The sequence below is a fragment of the Giraffa tippelskirchi genome, chromosome 4, assembly GCF_054371585.1.
Source record: "Giraffa tippelskirchi isolate mGirTip1 chromosome 4, T2T-mGirTip1v1.2.pri, whole genome shotgun sequence".
Classification (NCBI taxonomy): domain Eukaryota; kingdom Metazoa; phylum Chordata; class Mammalia; order Artiodactyla; family Giraffidae; genus Giraffa; species Giraffa tippelskirchi.
This window is the reverse complement of record NC_137278.1, coordinates 128701361-128713766: the sequence shown is the minus strand read 5'-3', so window position 1 is coordinate 128713766 and position 12406 is coordinate 128701361. Positions and strand designations below refer to the sequence as shown.

At 49.5% G+C, this 12406-nt stretch overlaps 1 protein-coding gene and 1 non-coding gene across 2 annotated transcripts; one reads left to right on the top strand and one right to left on the bottom strand.

The window, feature by feature from the left end:
• Positions 1–391: 391 nt before the first annotated feature.
• Positions 392–463, bottom strand: TRNAG-UCC (transfer RNA glycine (anticodon UCC)). Its single transcript has one exon. It is a non-coding gene; the product is annotated as a tRNA-Gly (tRNA).
• Positions 464–5445: 4982 nt separating this feature from the next.
• Positions 5446–9085, top strand: KRT18 (keratin 18). The gene is made up of 7 exons (XM_081593129.1): positions 5446–5910; positions 6736–6818; positions 7102–7258; positions 7800–7964; positions 8071–8196; positions 8385–8608; positions 8902–9085. Exons 1-7 carry the CDS (start codon positions 5497–5499, stop codon positions 9020–9022), a joined length of 1290 nt encoding a protein of 429 aa, XP_081449255.1. The 5' UTR covers positions 5446–5496; the 3' UTR covers positions 9023–9085.
• The last annotated feature ends 3321 nt before the right edge of the window (positions 9086–12406 follow it).

The window sequence follows — 12406 nt, the reverse complement described above, 5'->3', positions numbered from 1 at the left end:
AAACTATTTTTAAAAAAGATACACATACGGAGCTTCCCTGGTGGCTCAGATGGTAAAGAACCTGCCTGCAATGCAGGAGACCCGGGTTGGATCCCTGGGTTGGGAATATCTCCAGGAGAAGGAAATGGCAACCCACTCCAATATTCTTGCCTGGGAAATCCCATTGACAGAGGAGCCTGGAGGGCTACAGTCTATGGGATCCATGGGGTCACAACTTCACATGGCTTAGAGACTAAACGGCTAAACAAACAAAATCTACACACACACATATTATATATACATATATATATATATATACAAAAAAGTTTGTGTATACATACATATATATGTTTATGTATGTACATACATTTTTTTTGGCAATGCCACTCAACCACTCAGTCCAGGATTTTAGCTCCCTGACCAGGAATTGAACCTGGACCTCAGCAGTGGAAGTTCAAAGTCCTAACCCCTGGACCACCAGGGAATTACCCCAAACTTCTTAAAAAGAAAAGTTTACATTCTGCTTCCACCTAGCACTAACCACTTACACCCTGTCCGTTCAGCATCTGGCTTTGATCTCCATCGCTTTATCGGAAGTACTGTGCTTGTCCTCAGCCCCCTTGATCTCTGTGTGTGTCTGCCCCTCCTTGAAATTCTTTCTCTTTGGCTTTCATGACAGCCCTCTCCCCTGGTCTCTTTTGGGAGCTGACAGACATCTGGACCTCCTCTCCTTTCTCCTCTCTTTTCCCTCTGTCTCTTCCTCCTCTTCTTGCCTTGGGTCCCTTTGTGCACTCTGCCCACTTTTTTTGTCTGATCTTTTATCACAGGCCAGCTCATCCACACCAGGGTTTTCCCCAAATCCCCAAGGGGGGTGGGCTTCAGACAGGGCTACCACATCTGCCTGTGCAAGTCGGTCAGTGCACAAGGGCACCAGGCCAAAGAGACAAGGAGGCTGACTTCCTCCAGTTTGTGCAAAGGCCCTGCAGGCTAGCCTTGGCCCCACAAGCTGCATTCCATACCCCATGCCTCACTCAAGCTGTATCCTTGCCTGTCTTGCTACTCACAGGACAGTTTCCCCAGACATCGCTGATAGATCTGCCAGGTTCAAAGCCAAAGGGAGAGAGGCTGATAGAGATGTGGACGTTGATGGGATGAGTTTGAGCTGGGTTCTCAGACACTCTACTTTTCCATTTCATCCCTTTTCCATAGACTCAGTTTTAGTCACTCCTGCCCCATGCTCAAGATGAAAGTAAAAGAAATAGTGATGAGCAGGGAGCAGAAGGCTAGAAGGTAGTGAGAGTGAAATAAAGGGACTGGAAAGAAAAGAAATAAATGCAGGCAAACCAGACAAGAAAGGAAACTGACTAGCTTATTCTGCTGTCAAGGGTCTTCCAGGCAGACTGTCACATTTGATCCTCATGAAAATCTAGTTGTAGATATAACTACTATCCTTATCCTACAACTAAGGAGACCAAGGCAGGTAAATTTGCCCAAGCTCACCCAGCCAGCAGCGGAACTCTGAGCCCAGGTCTTTGGACACCAAGTGCCATACTCACTCTATGCCCCACCCACCTCTCAGCAGACTGAAAAGAGGTGATGGGCTGGGGGATGGCACTGAGGTATCTGTAGAATGACCAGGAGCACTAGAGTCAGAAGTAGGGAAGGGGAAGAGGTTATAAGAATAGGAGAGGCCACCCCTGCCCTGGTAGGTGACAGTTGCTTTGTCAGAGGAGACCGCAGGGGACCCCAGGGAGATGAGGGGACTCTGGAAGGGCCCGATTTCTCTGAGCTTTATCAGTGGAGATTCCTGGACAGCTAAATGCTTCTCAGAGCTGACCTTTATCCCTGGAAAATAAGCCAGGATACAAATCCAACTGAACCAATGATATGAAAATACCAGAGCCTTCTTTAACCTTCCGAACCCTGGGGACAGGGCCTGGACAGAACCCTCAGAAGCCCTCTTCCACTGACACTGGGCAGGCAGGTCCAGGGCCTCCACAGGGGGTAGGGACACTTTCAAAGAAATTCCCAAAAGTCATGAGGGATTCTCACAGGTTCCTGCTCCCAACCCAGTTGCCATCCCCATCATCCCACCGGCCTCCACAGCCTACCTAACCACATTTCCTGATCCCCCTGCCTCTCCTAGAACCCCCTTTTCATTAATGGTTTGAATCAAAGTCATTTATGGAGCTTCCCTTACATGCCAGGAATTCTTACACAGCCGCAGACTCTTTTCCCTCAGGTTTCACTCCCTCCCTCCCTCTGTCTGTTCTCTTCCTCTCAGGCTTTGCCCCTGATTCAGGACCCCTTGCAGTCCTCCTGTGGGCAGCCTGCAAGCTAGGCCCTCCACTGAGGGGAGCTGAAGGGAGCCTCCCAGGCCAACTGCTCACCCGCCTCACTGCCCCCTACTGTCCCTGCAAGGACCTCTCACTGCCTGCAACACACACACTTTTGGAAATCCTTTCTGGAGTCATTCTCTATCCTTCAGTTGTTGGAGAAGATGAGAATCAGACATGTGCCCAACGCTCACCCCACCCCACAACTCCCAGCTATAGACCCCCACCCTCACATTTCAGTTCCTTTTCTAAACAACCACCTCCTCAGGGTTGGGTACAAAATTTATAGCCTAAATGATAAAGCAAAGCCTAAGGGGCTCCTGGCCCTCATGATCCCCCAATCCCTTAATCCCCCCACTATCTAGTTCTCCCAGGGCTTTGGCTCCCGCTCTCCGTGGGAGAGTGTGGGGAGGGGGAGGAAAGAGCTGACCCGTCCTTATCAGGGTCATCTCAGACTTTACTCAGGAATTAAACCTGTCTCTCAGGTTCCCAGCTCCCCAGTGACCCCTTAGCAGGACACCGGAACCCAGGACAGGGTGGGGGTGGGGACCATTTCCCCTCCTTCAGGACCCCCCTCAGCCAAGTCTCTTTACTCAGCTAGCCTTCTCTTCAATGTCTTTGTTCCGGCCTCTCTCACCAGGGCCTCTCCTGCTCCTCCTTCACCAGGGACTGGCCTCACAATCACCCAACCCCCTTCCTACCTAGCCTCCCACCCCCAACTCAGAGCCTCAGTGTTGGGAACCAGGGTGCTCAAAAATGCCCCCTCCCCAGCTCTCCCAGAGACACTCAGATAAAAATGAAAAGGCTCTGAACCACAGAGGAATCTAGATGTGGTGGAAAAGGGCAGGCTGGTGCTGGAAACCTGAGGTCGGTATCTGCCCCAGTGCTGCAAGAGGTCAGGAATGTGGTCACTAACATCAGCTATGGGAGATAAGACCCGACTGGCAGTGCTCCTTCCACCACCCCCAGACAGCGCCTCCCTCCCCAGGCCCCAAAATGTCCCAGGCTGTTGGAGTCAGGCAGCCGTCAGAGAATGATCTGGAAAGAGCTTAGATAAGAATCCTTAGATCTGGACCTGATCCCTGTTGGAATTCAAAGTCCCCCAGGGATCTTAAGTGACTTAGAAAGAGTCCCTATATCCTGGAGACATCTGTCCTTTTGGAGATTTACCCCACAGTAAGTAATCAGCATTTGTTCAGTGAATAAGTGAGTGATAATTAACATAAGTATCCACTGCCATCCCAGGAGACAGACTGGTCACGCTTTTTTGCTTTTTTCTCCTTTTACGAGAGAAGAAGCTGAAGTGCCTAGTCAAGTGACTTCCCCAAGGTCACACAGCTGGCAACATACCCAAATTGGCTGACTTCAAGTTAAGCAAAAACAGCAAAGGCAATACACCACATATGTAATCTTTATACCTTATTGTGCAATTCTGCACAACAAGACAATTCTGGAACCTTGTGGGAGAATGTGAAGGTGAAAGCAAGAGAAACCCCTTTGACTGGCTGGGACTTCTAAGCTCCCAGAAATCTTCCAGGCAAATCTAGTGGTCATTCATTTGTATGCAAGTTTGCATCTCATTTGCCTCTTGGCCTTCAGCAGACCCTAACCCTCCCCTGGCCATTTTTTACTCTAACCTCCCCCGGCCAGCTCTCACTGGGTGCAGGGTGCTGGGTGGGGGGCCTCTCCCCGACAGAAGATGCCAGGACTGGGATGATCCAGGGCCAAGTCCCTCATTTGAGCTGTGCCTGCCTGGTCCACTGACCTAGTTATTCCCGGGACCCCTTCTCTTCCCAGGCCTCCTTTCCTGTCTGCCCCCTTCTCTTCAGTTCAGCTGGCAGCTTGATAAGAATCGATAGGTCCACTCCAGAGCAAAGAGTACAGACAGGCGTGTAATGCCAGGCCCTGCCAGACAAACAAGCTGCCGGTGGTGACAGACTTGAAGGCCCAGTATCTCAGGATTCCTCCAGCTCATTCAGCAGAGGGTCATCATCCAGGTTCTGAGGTGAAGGGGAGAGAGGGTACTTCCCTACCTCCATCGGCTCACCCATGTCCTGACATAAGCTTCCTGGAGGGCAGCCCCCTGGAGACAGGAATGGGATGCAGAGAGCCTTTGGAGGAGAAGCAGGGGGCCTGCAGGAAAGTCCTGGTAAGGGAGGAAAGAGAGCTGGCCACCAGGGCTGAGTCTCAGCTAAAATGTTTCTAGCTGTGCACATCTGTCCTCTCAGACAGTCTCCATGAGGGATTACTGGTCTTATCTCACTGCTGTTGTCCCGGCAATTAGAACAGGGCCTGACACACAGTAGGTACCTAACAAATATTTGTTGAACTGCCAGTGCTCAGAAATTATTTGTTTACCCAAGGGTGTGGGTAAGGCTGATACACAGGTGTGTTGAAGTGAGGACTCCAGCTGAAACCACAAAGCACTCCCAGGAGATCAGGCCTCCATGGGAGTGAGCTGAGGCACAGGGGAGGGGAGGTTCAGGGTGAGTTTTCGGGAGTCTGAACGTAACTGGTGAGTGAGTGTGTCTGTGGGCAATGACAGCACACGTCTTGAGTGTGTGCTAGGGAACAACGGGCAGGAGGGGCGAGAGTAAACCAGCCGGACTTGAGGCTCAGAATGGCGTCTCTCTTCCTCTCCCCCAGCCCCCAACTTTTCTTCCCCAAGACTCCTGGGGCTTTGGGATTCCCCCAAGACGCCCCCTGCAGGTGGGAACTTGGCCTGCAGGCTGAGGACAAGGACACACAAAACTCGACACTCATCCCCCAAATTCTCTATGAGGCCAGTACCTCCTCCACCTGGCAGAAGGGGGTACAATAACGTCATTTCCTGCCCTGAAATCCCAGCTGCCAGAGTCAACTTCATTCACCTTCTGCCCTTGGCTGGCCCGGTCCCACTCACTCACCCCCTCCCTGGGGGGTGGAGGGAGGCCTTGGTGGGGCGGTGCAGAGAGGGCGGGGAAAGGCCGAGAGGGTGAGGAACCAAAGGCGCCAAGTCCCCGCGGTCCCACCTGTGACCCAGGCTTCCGCGGCGACTCTGAAGGCGGGGGCGGGGCTTGCTGGGCCGGACCCAACCCCCACCCACCCAACCCTGGAAGCTATAACTTGAGTTGCAGACCTCACACACACCACGGCCCAGCACTTGAGTCCTGGCCTCGCTCTTTCCTCGCGAACAAACATCATGAGCTTCAGCACCCAATCCACCTTCTCCAACTACCGGTCCCTGGGCTCCATGCAGTCGTCGGGCCACCGGGTCCGACCGGTCAGCAGCGCGGCCAGCGTCTATGCAGGCGCCGGGGGCTCGGGCTCCCGGATCTCCGTGTCCCGCTCCACCAGCGTCCGGGGCGGCTGGGGGTCCGGGAACCTGGGCGCCGGGATGGCCGGGGGTCTGGTGGGTGTAGGGGGCATCCAGGGCGAGAAGGAGACCATGCAAGATCTGAATGACCGCCTGGCCTCCTATCTGGAGAAGGTGAGGAGCCTGGAGGCTGATAACCGGAGACTGGAGAGCAAAATCCGGGAACACCTGGAGAAGAAGGGACCCCAGGTCAGAGACTGGGGGCATTACCTGAAGACCATCGAGGACCTGAGGGCTCAGGTAAGTGGGCACCGAGGGAGTGGCTCCCACTCCCAACCAGTGTGACCCTCCAGTTACCCACTCCTTTCTCTCTCCTCCCCTTACCCTAAGGGTAGGAATTTTAGTAGGGGGAGGTGTATGCACTCCTTTTCTCTCCCTATCTCCCGCCCCGCCCCCAACTCCACCCGGCGGGGATTAGAGATGTCCGGGATTTCCACACACACCGCCTCCCCACCCCCGCTTCACTGGGACCCCAAGGGTGGGTGAATGGGCACGAAAGAGCTTCCCCAGGGGAGAGGGGGAAGAGGAGGGAGGTGAAACAGGCCCACACAGAGGACCCAGACACTCCGGCTTCTGGCGGGAGACAGTTGGAGGGGTTAAGCGGATATTGCTAAGGCTGAGTCATCCTGGAGTAAACAGGCGGCCTACCTGTGGGAGAGGCCAATGGGGACGGCGCTGAGCAGGTGCACTAAAAAATAGCAGGAGAGAACCTGGGAATGGACTTTTTAGTAGCTGCTCACTTAGTAGACAGGCCAGCCAGCAGAGGCCTAGAAAGAGAGGCAGTGGGAGACGGGGAAAGCTGGGATTTGGGAGTCCAGGAAAGGAGGGAACAGTATGAGGAGCACAAGTGGAAGGGCCTAGGTATACAAGGAGAGCCTCTGGTTGTTGCAGGGACCAGGAAGGTGTTTTCAGAGACACATAACACCCTCCACTCAGCCCACCCCATCACTTTACTCCTATTCATGGAGCAACCTGTGTTTACAATATCCCCAGATTTTTGCAAATTCTGTGGACCCATCACTTTACTCCTATTCATGGAGCAACCTGTGTTTACAATATCCCCAGATTTTTGCAAATTCTGTGGACAACGCCCGCATCGTTCTGCAGATTGACAATGCCCGTCTTGCTGCTGATGACTTCAGAGTCAAGTATGGCTGGGGGTTTTGGAAGCTGGGGTCAAGGGGATTTTGTTCGGTTGTGGGTGGAGCTGGGTGGATGAGAATAAAGCACCATCAATTTATTCTTCATGGAACTCAGTGTTAAGAACTCTGCCCCCCAAGTGCCAGGAACGGGGTTCAGAGGATTAGTGCCTGATTCCTGACCCAGGTGGCTGGTGTGCAGTGGGCATGAGGCTGCTTTTAGGAGGTGGCATGGGTTGAGAAGGTTTGGGACCAGAGGCGGGGCCCTTCTGATCACCTCCACTCCCCATAGGTATGAGACGGAGCTGGCCATGCGCCAGTCTGTGGAGAGTGACATACACGGGCTCCGCAAGGTCATCGATGACACCAACGTCACCCGGCTGCAGCTGGAGACTGAGATCGAGGCTCTCAAGGAGGAGCTGCTCTTCATGAAGAAGAACCATGAGGAGGTAAGCAGGGGCCCCTGGCCACCAGGGGGTCAAGACAAGTCAGGGTGGGCGAGTAGATGGAGAAAGCCACGAACAAGAAGACTTACAGGGAAGTTGAGAACTGCCAGCCTGAGCACTTCTTAATCAGACTGTTGCCATGGTCAGTGGTTCACCAGAATCAGAGGATGGTGAGATCAAAAGGACATGGGTGAGAGGATGAGATGAGGACCAAGGTGGAAACAGCTAGTAGTAGAGGTGAGATGTGATAGAGGATGGTAAGGGAGGAAGGTACAAGGAGTAGTTCTGTAGATGGAGGGACAGGGTGAAGAAAGGAGAGAGAAACCACCACCTGTGAGCAACAGGCATGGGTGGTTAACAGTGGGCATTTTATCCATATGGAGTAGAAGGCCAGAAGTGGTGTTGCCCAGAGAGCAAAGTCAAAGATTCCTCAGTTCTGTTCCCCAACTGATCTGTAGGACTCCTGGAAGAGGCAGTCACAGATAGAGGCTTCCTGGAGCTCTGACCCTGAGACCCTCCTCACATTTGTCCCTCTCTCTTTTAGGAAGTAAAGGGTCTACAAAACCAGATTGCCAACTCTGGGCTGACCGTGGAGTTGGATGCCCCCAAACCTCAGGACCTCAGCAAGATCATGGCAGACATCCGGGCCCAGTATGATGAGCTGGCTCAGAAGAACCGAGAGGAGCTGGACAAGTACTGGTCCCAGCAGGTACAAGAGAGACAGTGATGGATGCCAAGCTCGGCACAGAGGCATGAGGGTGCGGGAGGGAGGCTAATGGAGAAGGAGGAACCTGAGGACTGTACCCACCATATAGATTGAGGAGAGCACCACAGTGGTCACCTCGCAGACCGCTGAAATAGGAGCTGCTGAGATGACCCTCATGGAGTTGAGGCGCACCGTCCAGTCCCTGGAGATCGACCTGGACTCCATGAGAAATATGGTAAGAACCCTCAGTTCCTTTCACTGGAAACAGTTGTTTCTCCCATTGCATTTCCCACTGCTCCTACCCACTAGCCTAGTGCCTGGCAAATAGTAGGCACTCAACAAAGTTTCAAAAAGGGCTGAAAGAAAGCTGCAGTCTCTCTCTCCACTCTGCCTCACCCCACCCTCCTCCCTGTGCCCCTGCAGAAGGCCAGCTTGGAGAACAACCTAAGGGAAGTGGAGGCCCGCTACGCCATGCAGATGGAGCAGCTCAACGGAGTCCTCCTGCACCTGGAGTCAGAACTGGCCCAGACCCGGGCAGAGGGGCAACGCCAGACCCAGGAGTACGAGGCCCTGCTGAATGTCAAGGTCAAGCTGGAGGCTGAGATCAATACCTACCGCCGCCTGCTAGAAGATGGGGAGGATTTCAGGTGAGTGAGGCTCTCTTCTTACCCCTAGAAACTAGGAACAAGCTACCACTTATCCCCAAGCCCCCATATGCCTGTTCATTGGCCCACTGAACACTGGGCTGGTCCTCTGTGTGTGCCCCAAGAAGAGAAATGACTAAGTGTCACCCCTAGCTGTTCTTAAGGCACAGGTGGAATTTGGCCTAAGCAGCTAAGGGGGAATTAGGAAATAAGGTCAGGCTTATTTTTTTTCACTTTCCTTGTTTCTCTTTTCGCTTCAGGGCTGTTTATAACTGGGGCTTTGTCTTCTGTTACAGTCTTAGCGATGCTTTGGACAGCAGCAACTCCAGGCAAACCATCCAGAAGACCACCACCCTCAGGCTCGTGGATGGCAAAGTGGTGTCTGAGACCTCAGACACCAAAGTTCTGAGGCATTGAGGCAGCAGAAGCAGGGTCCCCTGGGGAGCAGGAGGTCAATAAAAGTTGAGATGTTATTGCATATCACTTTGTGTCTTCCATGTCTGTTTTCATACTATGAGCATACAAATGCCCTGACCCATACAAAAGCCCTGACCTGATAGACCTGTCTCTCTGATCAGGCAGAAATCACCTCTAAGCTCAAGAGTTTCATATGAGTGGGGGTGTGGGCAGAGGAAGCATCTGGGCCCTTGGAAACAGCTTCTCAGAGAAATAAGAGGGAGCTAATAGATGAGATGGGCCAAGGGCAGTGGGAAAAATTGCAATAGAATTGTGAACCTAAGGTTAAGAAAACTGGTGATCATAAAGTTCCCACCTGACAAGTGCTCCTTGGTACAAATCTGGGCCTGAGGAAGAAGTGGTGCCAAGGACAGATGTGTCTGTGTGTATGTGTGTGTAAGTGGGTTTCTGGTAAATAACTGTAATAATTACAGTTAATTGCTACTATTGAAAGTTTGCTTCTTGCTTGGCCCTCTGCCAGTTTGTCTCACGTAATGCTCACGATCAACCTAATGGAGTAGATATCCCATTTTCTTTTACTTCATAGAGACATTTTTTAGTATTTTTATATTCTTTTCTATTATGGCTTATTACAGGATATTGAATATAGTTCCCTGTGCTGTTCAGTAGGACCTTGTTTATCCATCCTATATATAATAGTGTACATCTGATAGTTCCAAATTCCTAGTCCTCCCTCCCCCATCTCCTCCCTTGACAACCACAAGTCTTATCTCTATGTCTGTGAGTCTGTTTCTGTTTTATAGATAGGTTCATTTGTGCCATATTTTAGATTGCACATATAAGTGATATGGTATTTGTCTTTCTCTTTCTGACTTATTTAATATGATTGTCTGGTTGCATAATTCTGTCCTTTTCATTGGAAATGTGTCATATCATCTAGTAGTGAAAAAAAAGGATGGCTAAAACTAATCATGCCTTGATTGGAATGGTAATTTATTTTTTTTAATTAAAAAGTATTTTTAAAATGCACAAAATCCAAAAGGAAATAAGGAAAGAAAATTAAATATGTCCCATTCCATTCCCCAGAGTTAACCACTATAAAAGTTTCTTAAACTAGACATGTACAAACACATTTTATATTGTATATGTAGGATCATACTGTTCTGCACCTCGATTTCTTAAACTCTGCTTTCTTAATTTCACAGTGTATCTTGAATACCTTTCTGAACCAATATATGTAGACCTACCTTTTTGTTTTTTATCCAGATGAGTGAATTTGGAATCTCTTCTACCTTCATTTGGAATCCATATGCATATTCCATTTACTAAAAAAATTGTTAGTCCAGGATCGAGGGAGAAAAAAGTGCAAAACTGCAATGATTATGCATTCTGTCACACATCCTGTTTTGGTGCCAATTTCAATTAACTTTTTCTATCCATCGTCCAGTTGAATGTTTATATCACATAAATCTGCTTTTAATCTGCAATATAGAGTAACTACTACACTCTACAAATTCTTTCAAAAAATCAGAACCTTGCTCTGTATAAGGTTCAATCATGCTCCACAGACCAATTTGAGAAATGATATTTAGATTTTTCTTGATCCTTGCCTTAGTAATTTGTCATCCATCTAGCTTGAGAAACATCATACAAAATACAATACCATTTTACATAAGACTTCTTATTGCATCTGTATAGGAATGATGTTGGCATCATGATTTTAAAAGAATCCTCAGTAATTTTCTCTCAGGTCTCAGCAATTCAAAAAAAAAACCTGTCATTTGATGGGAAAGGGGCTATTACATATGATCTCACATCATATGTCTCATTATTTTTAACAGCTGTTTGGTATTTTAGTGTGTGGAGTATGAATTTACTTAACCCGGGTCTTCTAGCAATGAATGTCTTGGTCTCCAGTAGTTTTGTTTTTGCAAAAATGCTGCAATTAATGTTGATTATTATGCAATTAATATATAATTAATTTGTCATATGTCAGCATATCTAGGAATTTATCTATAAATTCCTAAAAATGAGATGTTGGACTGCCATATTACCAAACATTAACATTTATGCAGTGCCTACTTTGTGCCAGGCCCTGTCAGCATGTATGTGGTAAACAAAGTGGGTATTACCCCTACCTCGTGGGGCTCACATCCTAATGATGAAAAGGATGTGCATTTTTATTTATTCTTTCAACAAATACTTACTGAGCGCCTACCATGTACCAGCCTCTCTTCTAGGCACTAGGGATTTTCAGTGAACAAAATAGGCAAAATATCTGTCCTCATGGAGTTTATATTCTGTTGACGGGAAAGAGATAATAACTGCAATACAGCATGTTAGCAAGAAGTTAAGTGTTATAGGCCAGATAGAGCAAGCCAGGAAGACTGTAATCAGGAAAGTGCAAAGGTGGTGCCCCCAGATAATGAATCTCTGACTAAAATGGAAAACTTAGTTTTTACTTAAGAAATACAGTGTGTTTATTCTACAATCTCTAAAAACATGAAGGTCCTTGAAGAAAAGCTAAAGATAGTACTGTTGGAGCCCCTTTGTCCTTGAGAGGTCCAGAGGACAACGGTGCCAGGACAGGCAGCCCCTGAGGGCACAGAGAAGCCCCCAGAGGAAGGGATTGGGCGTCTTTACCGCAGTAGGCTCCCCGAGAGAAGATGAGTCAGAGGGTGGGTGAAGTGAGCAGAGCAGGGGTCATTCTTCCTGAGTCACAAGGATAGGTCATCTGGGAGCTTCTGCAGATCACTTGGGTCCTTCAAAACATCCTTCCTGAAAGCAAGGTGCCCTAGTGAGGTGTTTCTCATCCTTCTTAAACCTACCTTCCCTGAATAAACATAACAATCTCTTATCCCACTTTTTCTTTCCCCATCTCTCTCCAACCGCTATCATCCCCTCACCCTAATCTTCGCAGGAGTCTACAGGAAATGAAACCTTGGGGCAAGATGGTTGAGCTTTACTTTCTGAGATTTGTTATAGGAAGGCCATCAGGGTAGTAGTCTGGAGTGGTCCTCTCCACCATTTTCCACATGTGTAAGTATGACATGGCAAGTGCTCCCCTCTGACCACACAGGTGCCCCAGAAGGCTGATGAGCCTCCTACAAAGTGTTCCACTGCCCTTGTGGGCCATCATTGGAATTCTGGGGGGGGCCCGCTGCACAGCATGTGGGGTCTGAGTTCCCGCACCAGGGGTCAAACCTGTGCCCCTGCAGTAAAAGCACAGTGTCTTAACTTCTAGACTGCCAGGAAAGTCACCTCACTGAAATTTAGTCAAGAGGAATCTAGCTTTTCTCCGGCCTCTAAAACAAAGAGACTTATGTGGGATGGCGAGTAGACAGGCCTGAGACTAGACTAAACTCAGCAAACAGTATATGTACC

Excerpts from the sequence above, each read along its gene's own strand:
- KRT18 (XM_081593129.1), top strand. The coding sequence starts at position 5,497 with ATGAGCTTCAGCACCCAATCCACCTTCTCCAACTACCGGTCCCTGGGC. Across the intron at positions 7,965-8,070 it reads ACAAGTACTGGTCCCAGCAG|ATTGAGGAGAGCACCACAGT; the intron begins GTACAAGAGAGA and ends CCCACCATATAG. Across the intron at positions 8,609-8,901 it reads GAAGATGGGGAGGATTTCAG|TCTTAGCGATGCTTTGGACA; the intron begins GTGAGTGAGGCT and ends CTTCTGTTACAG.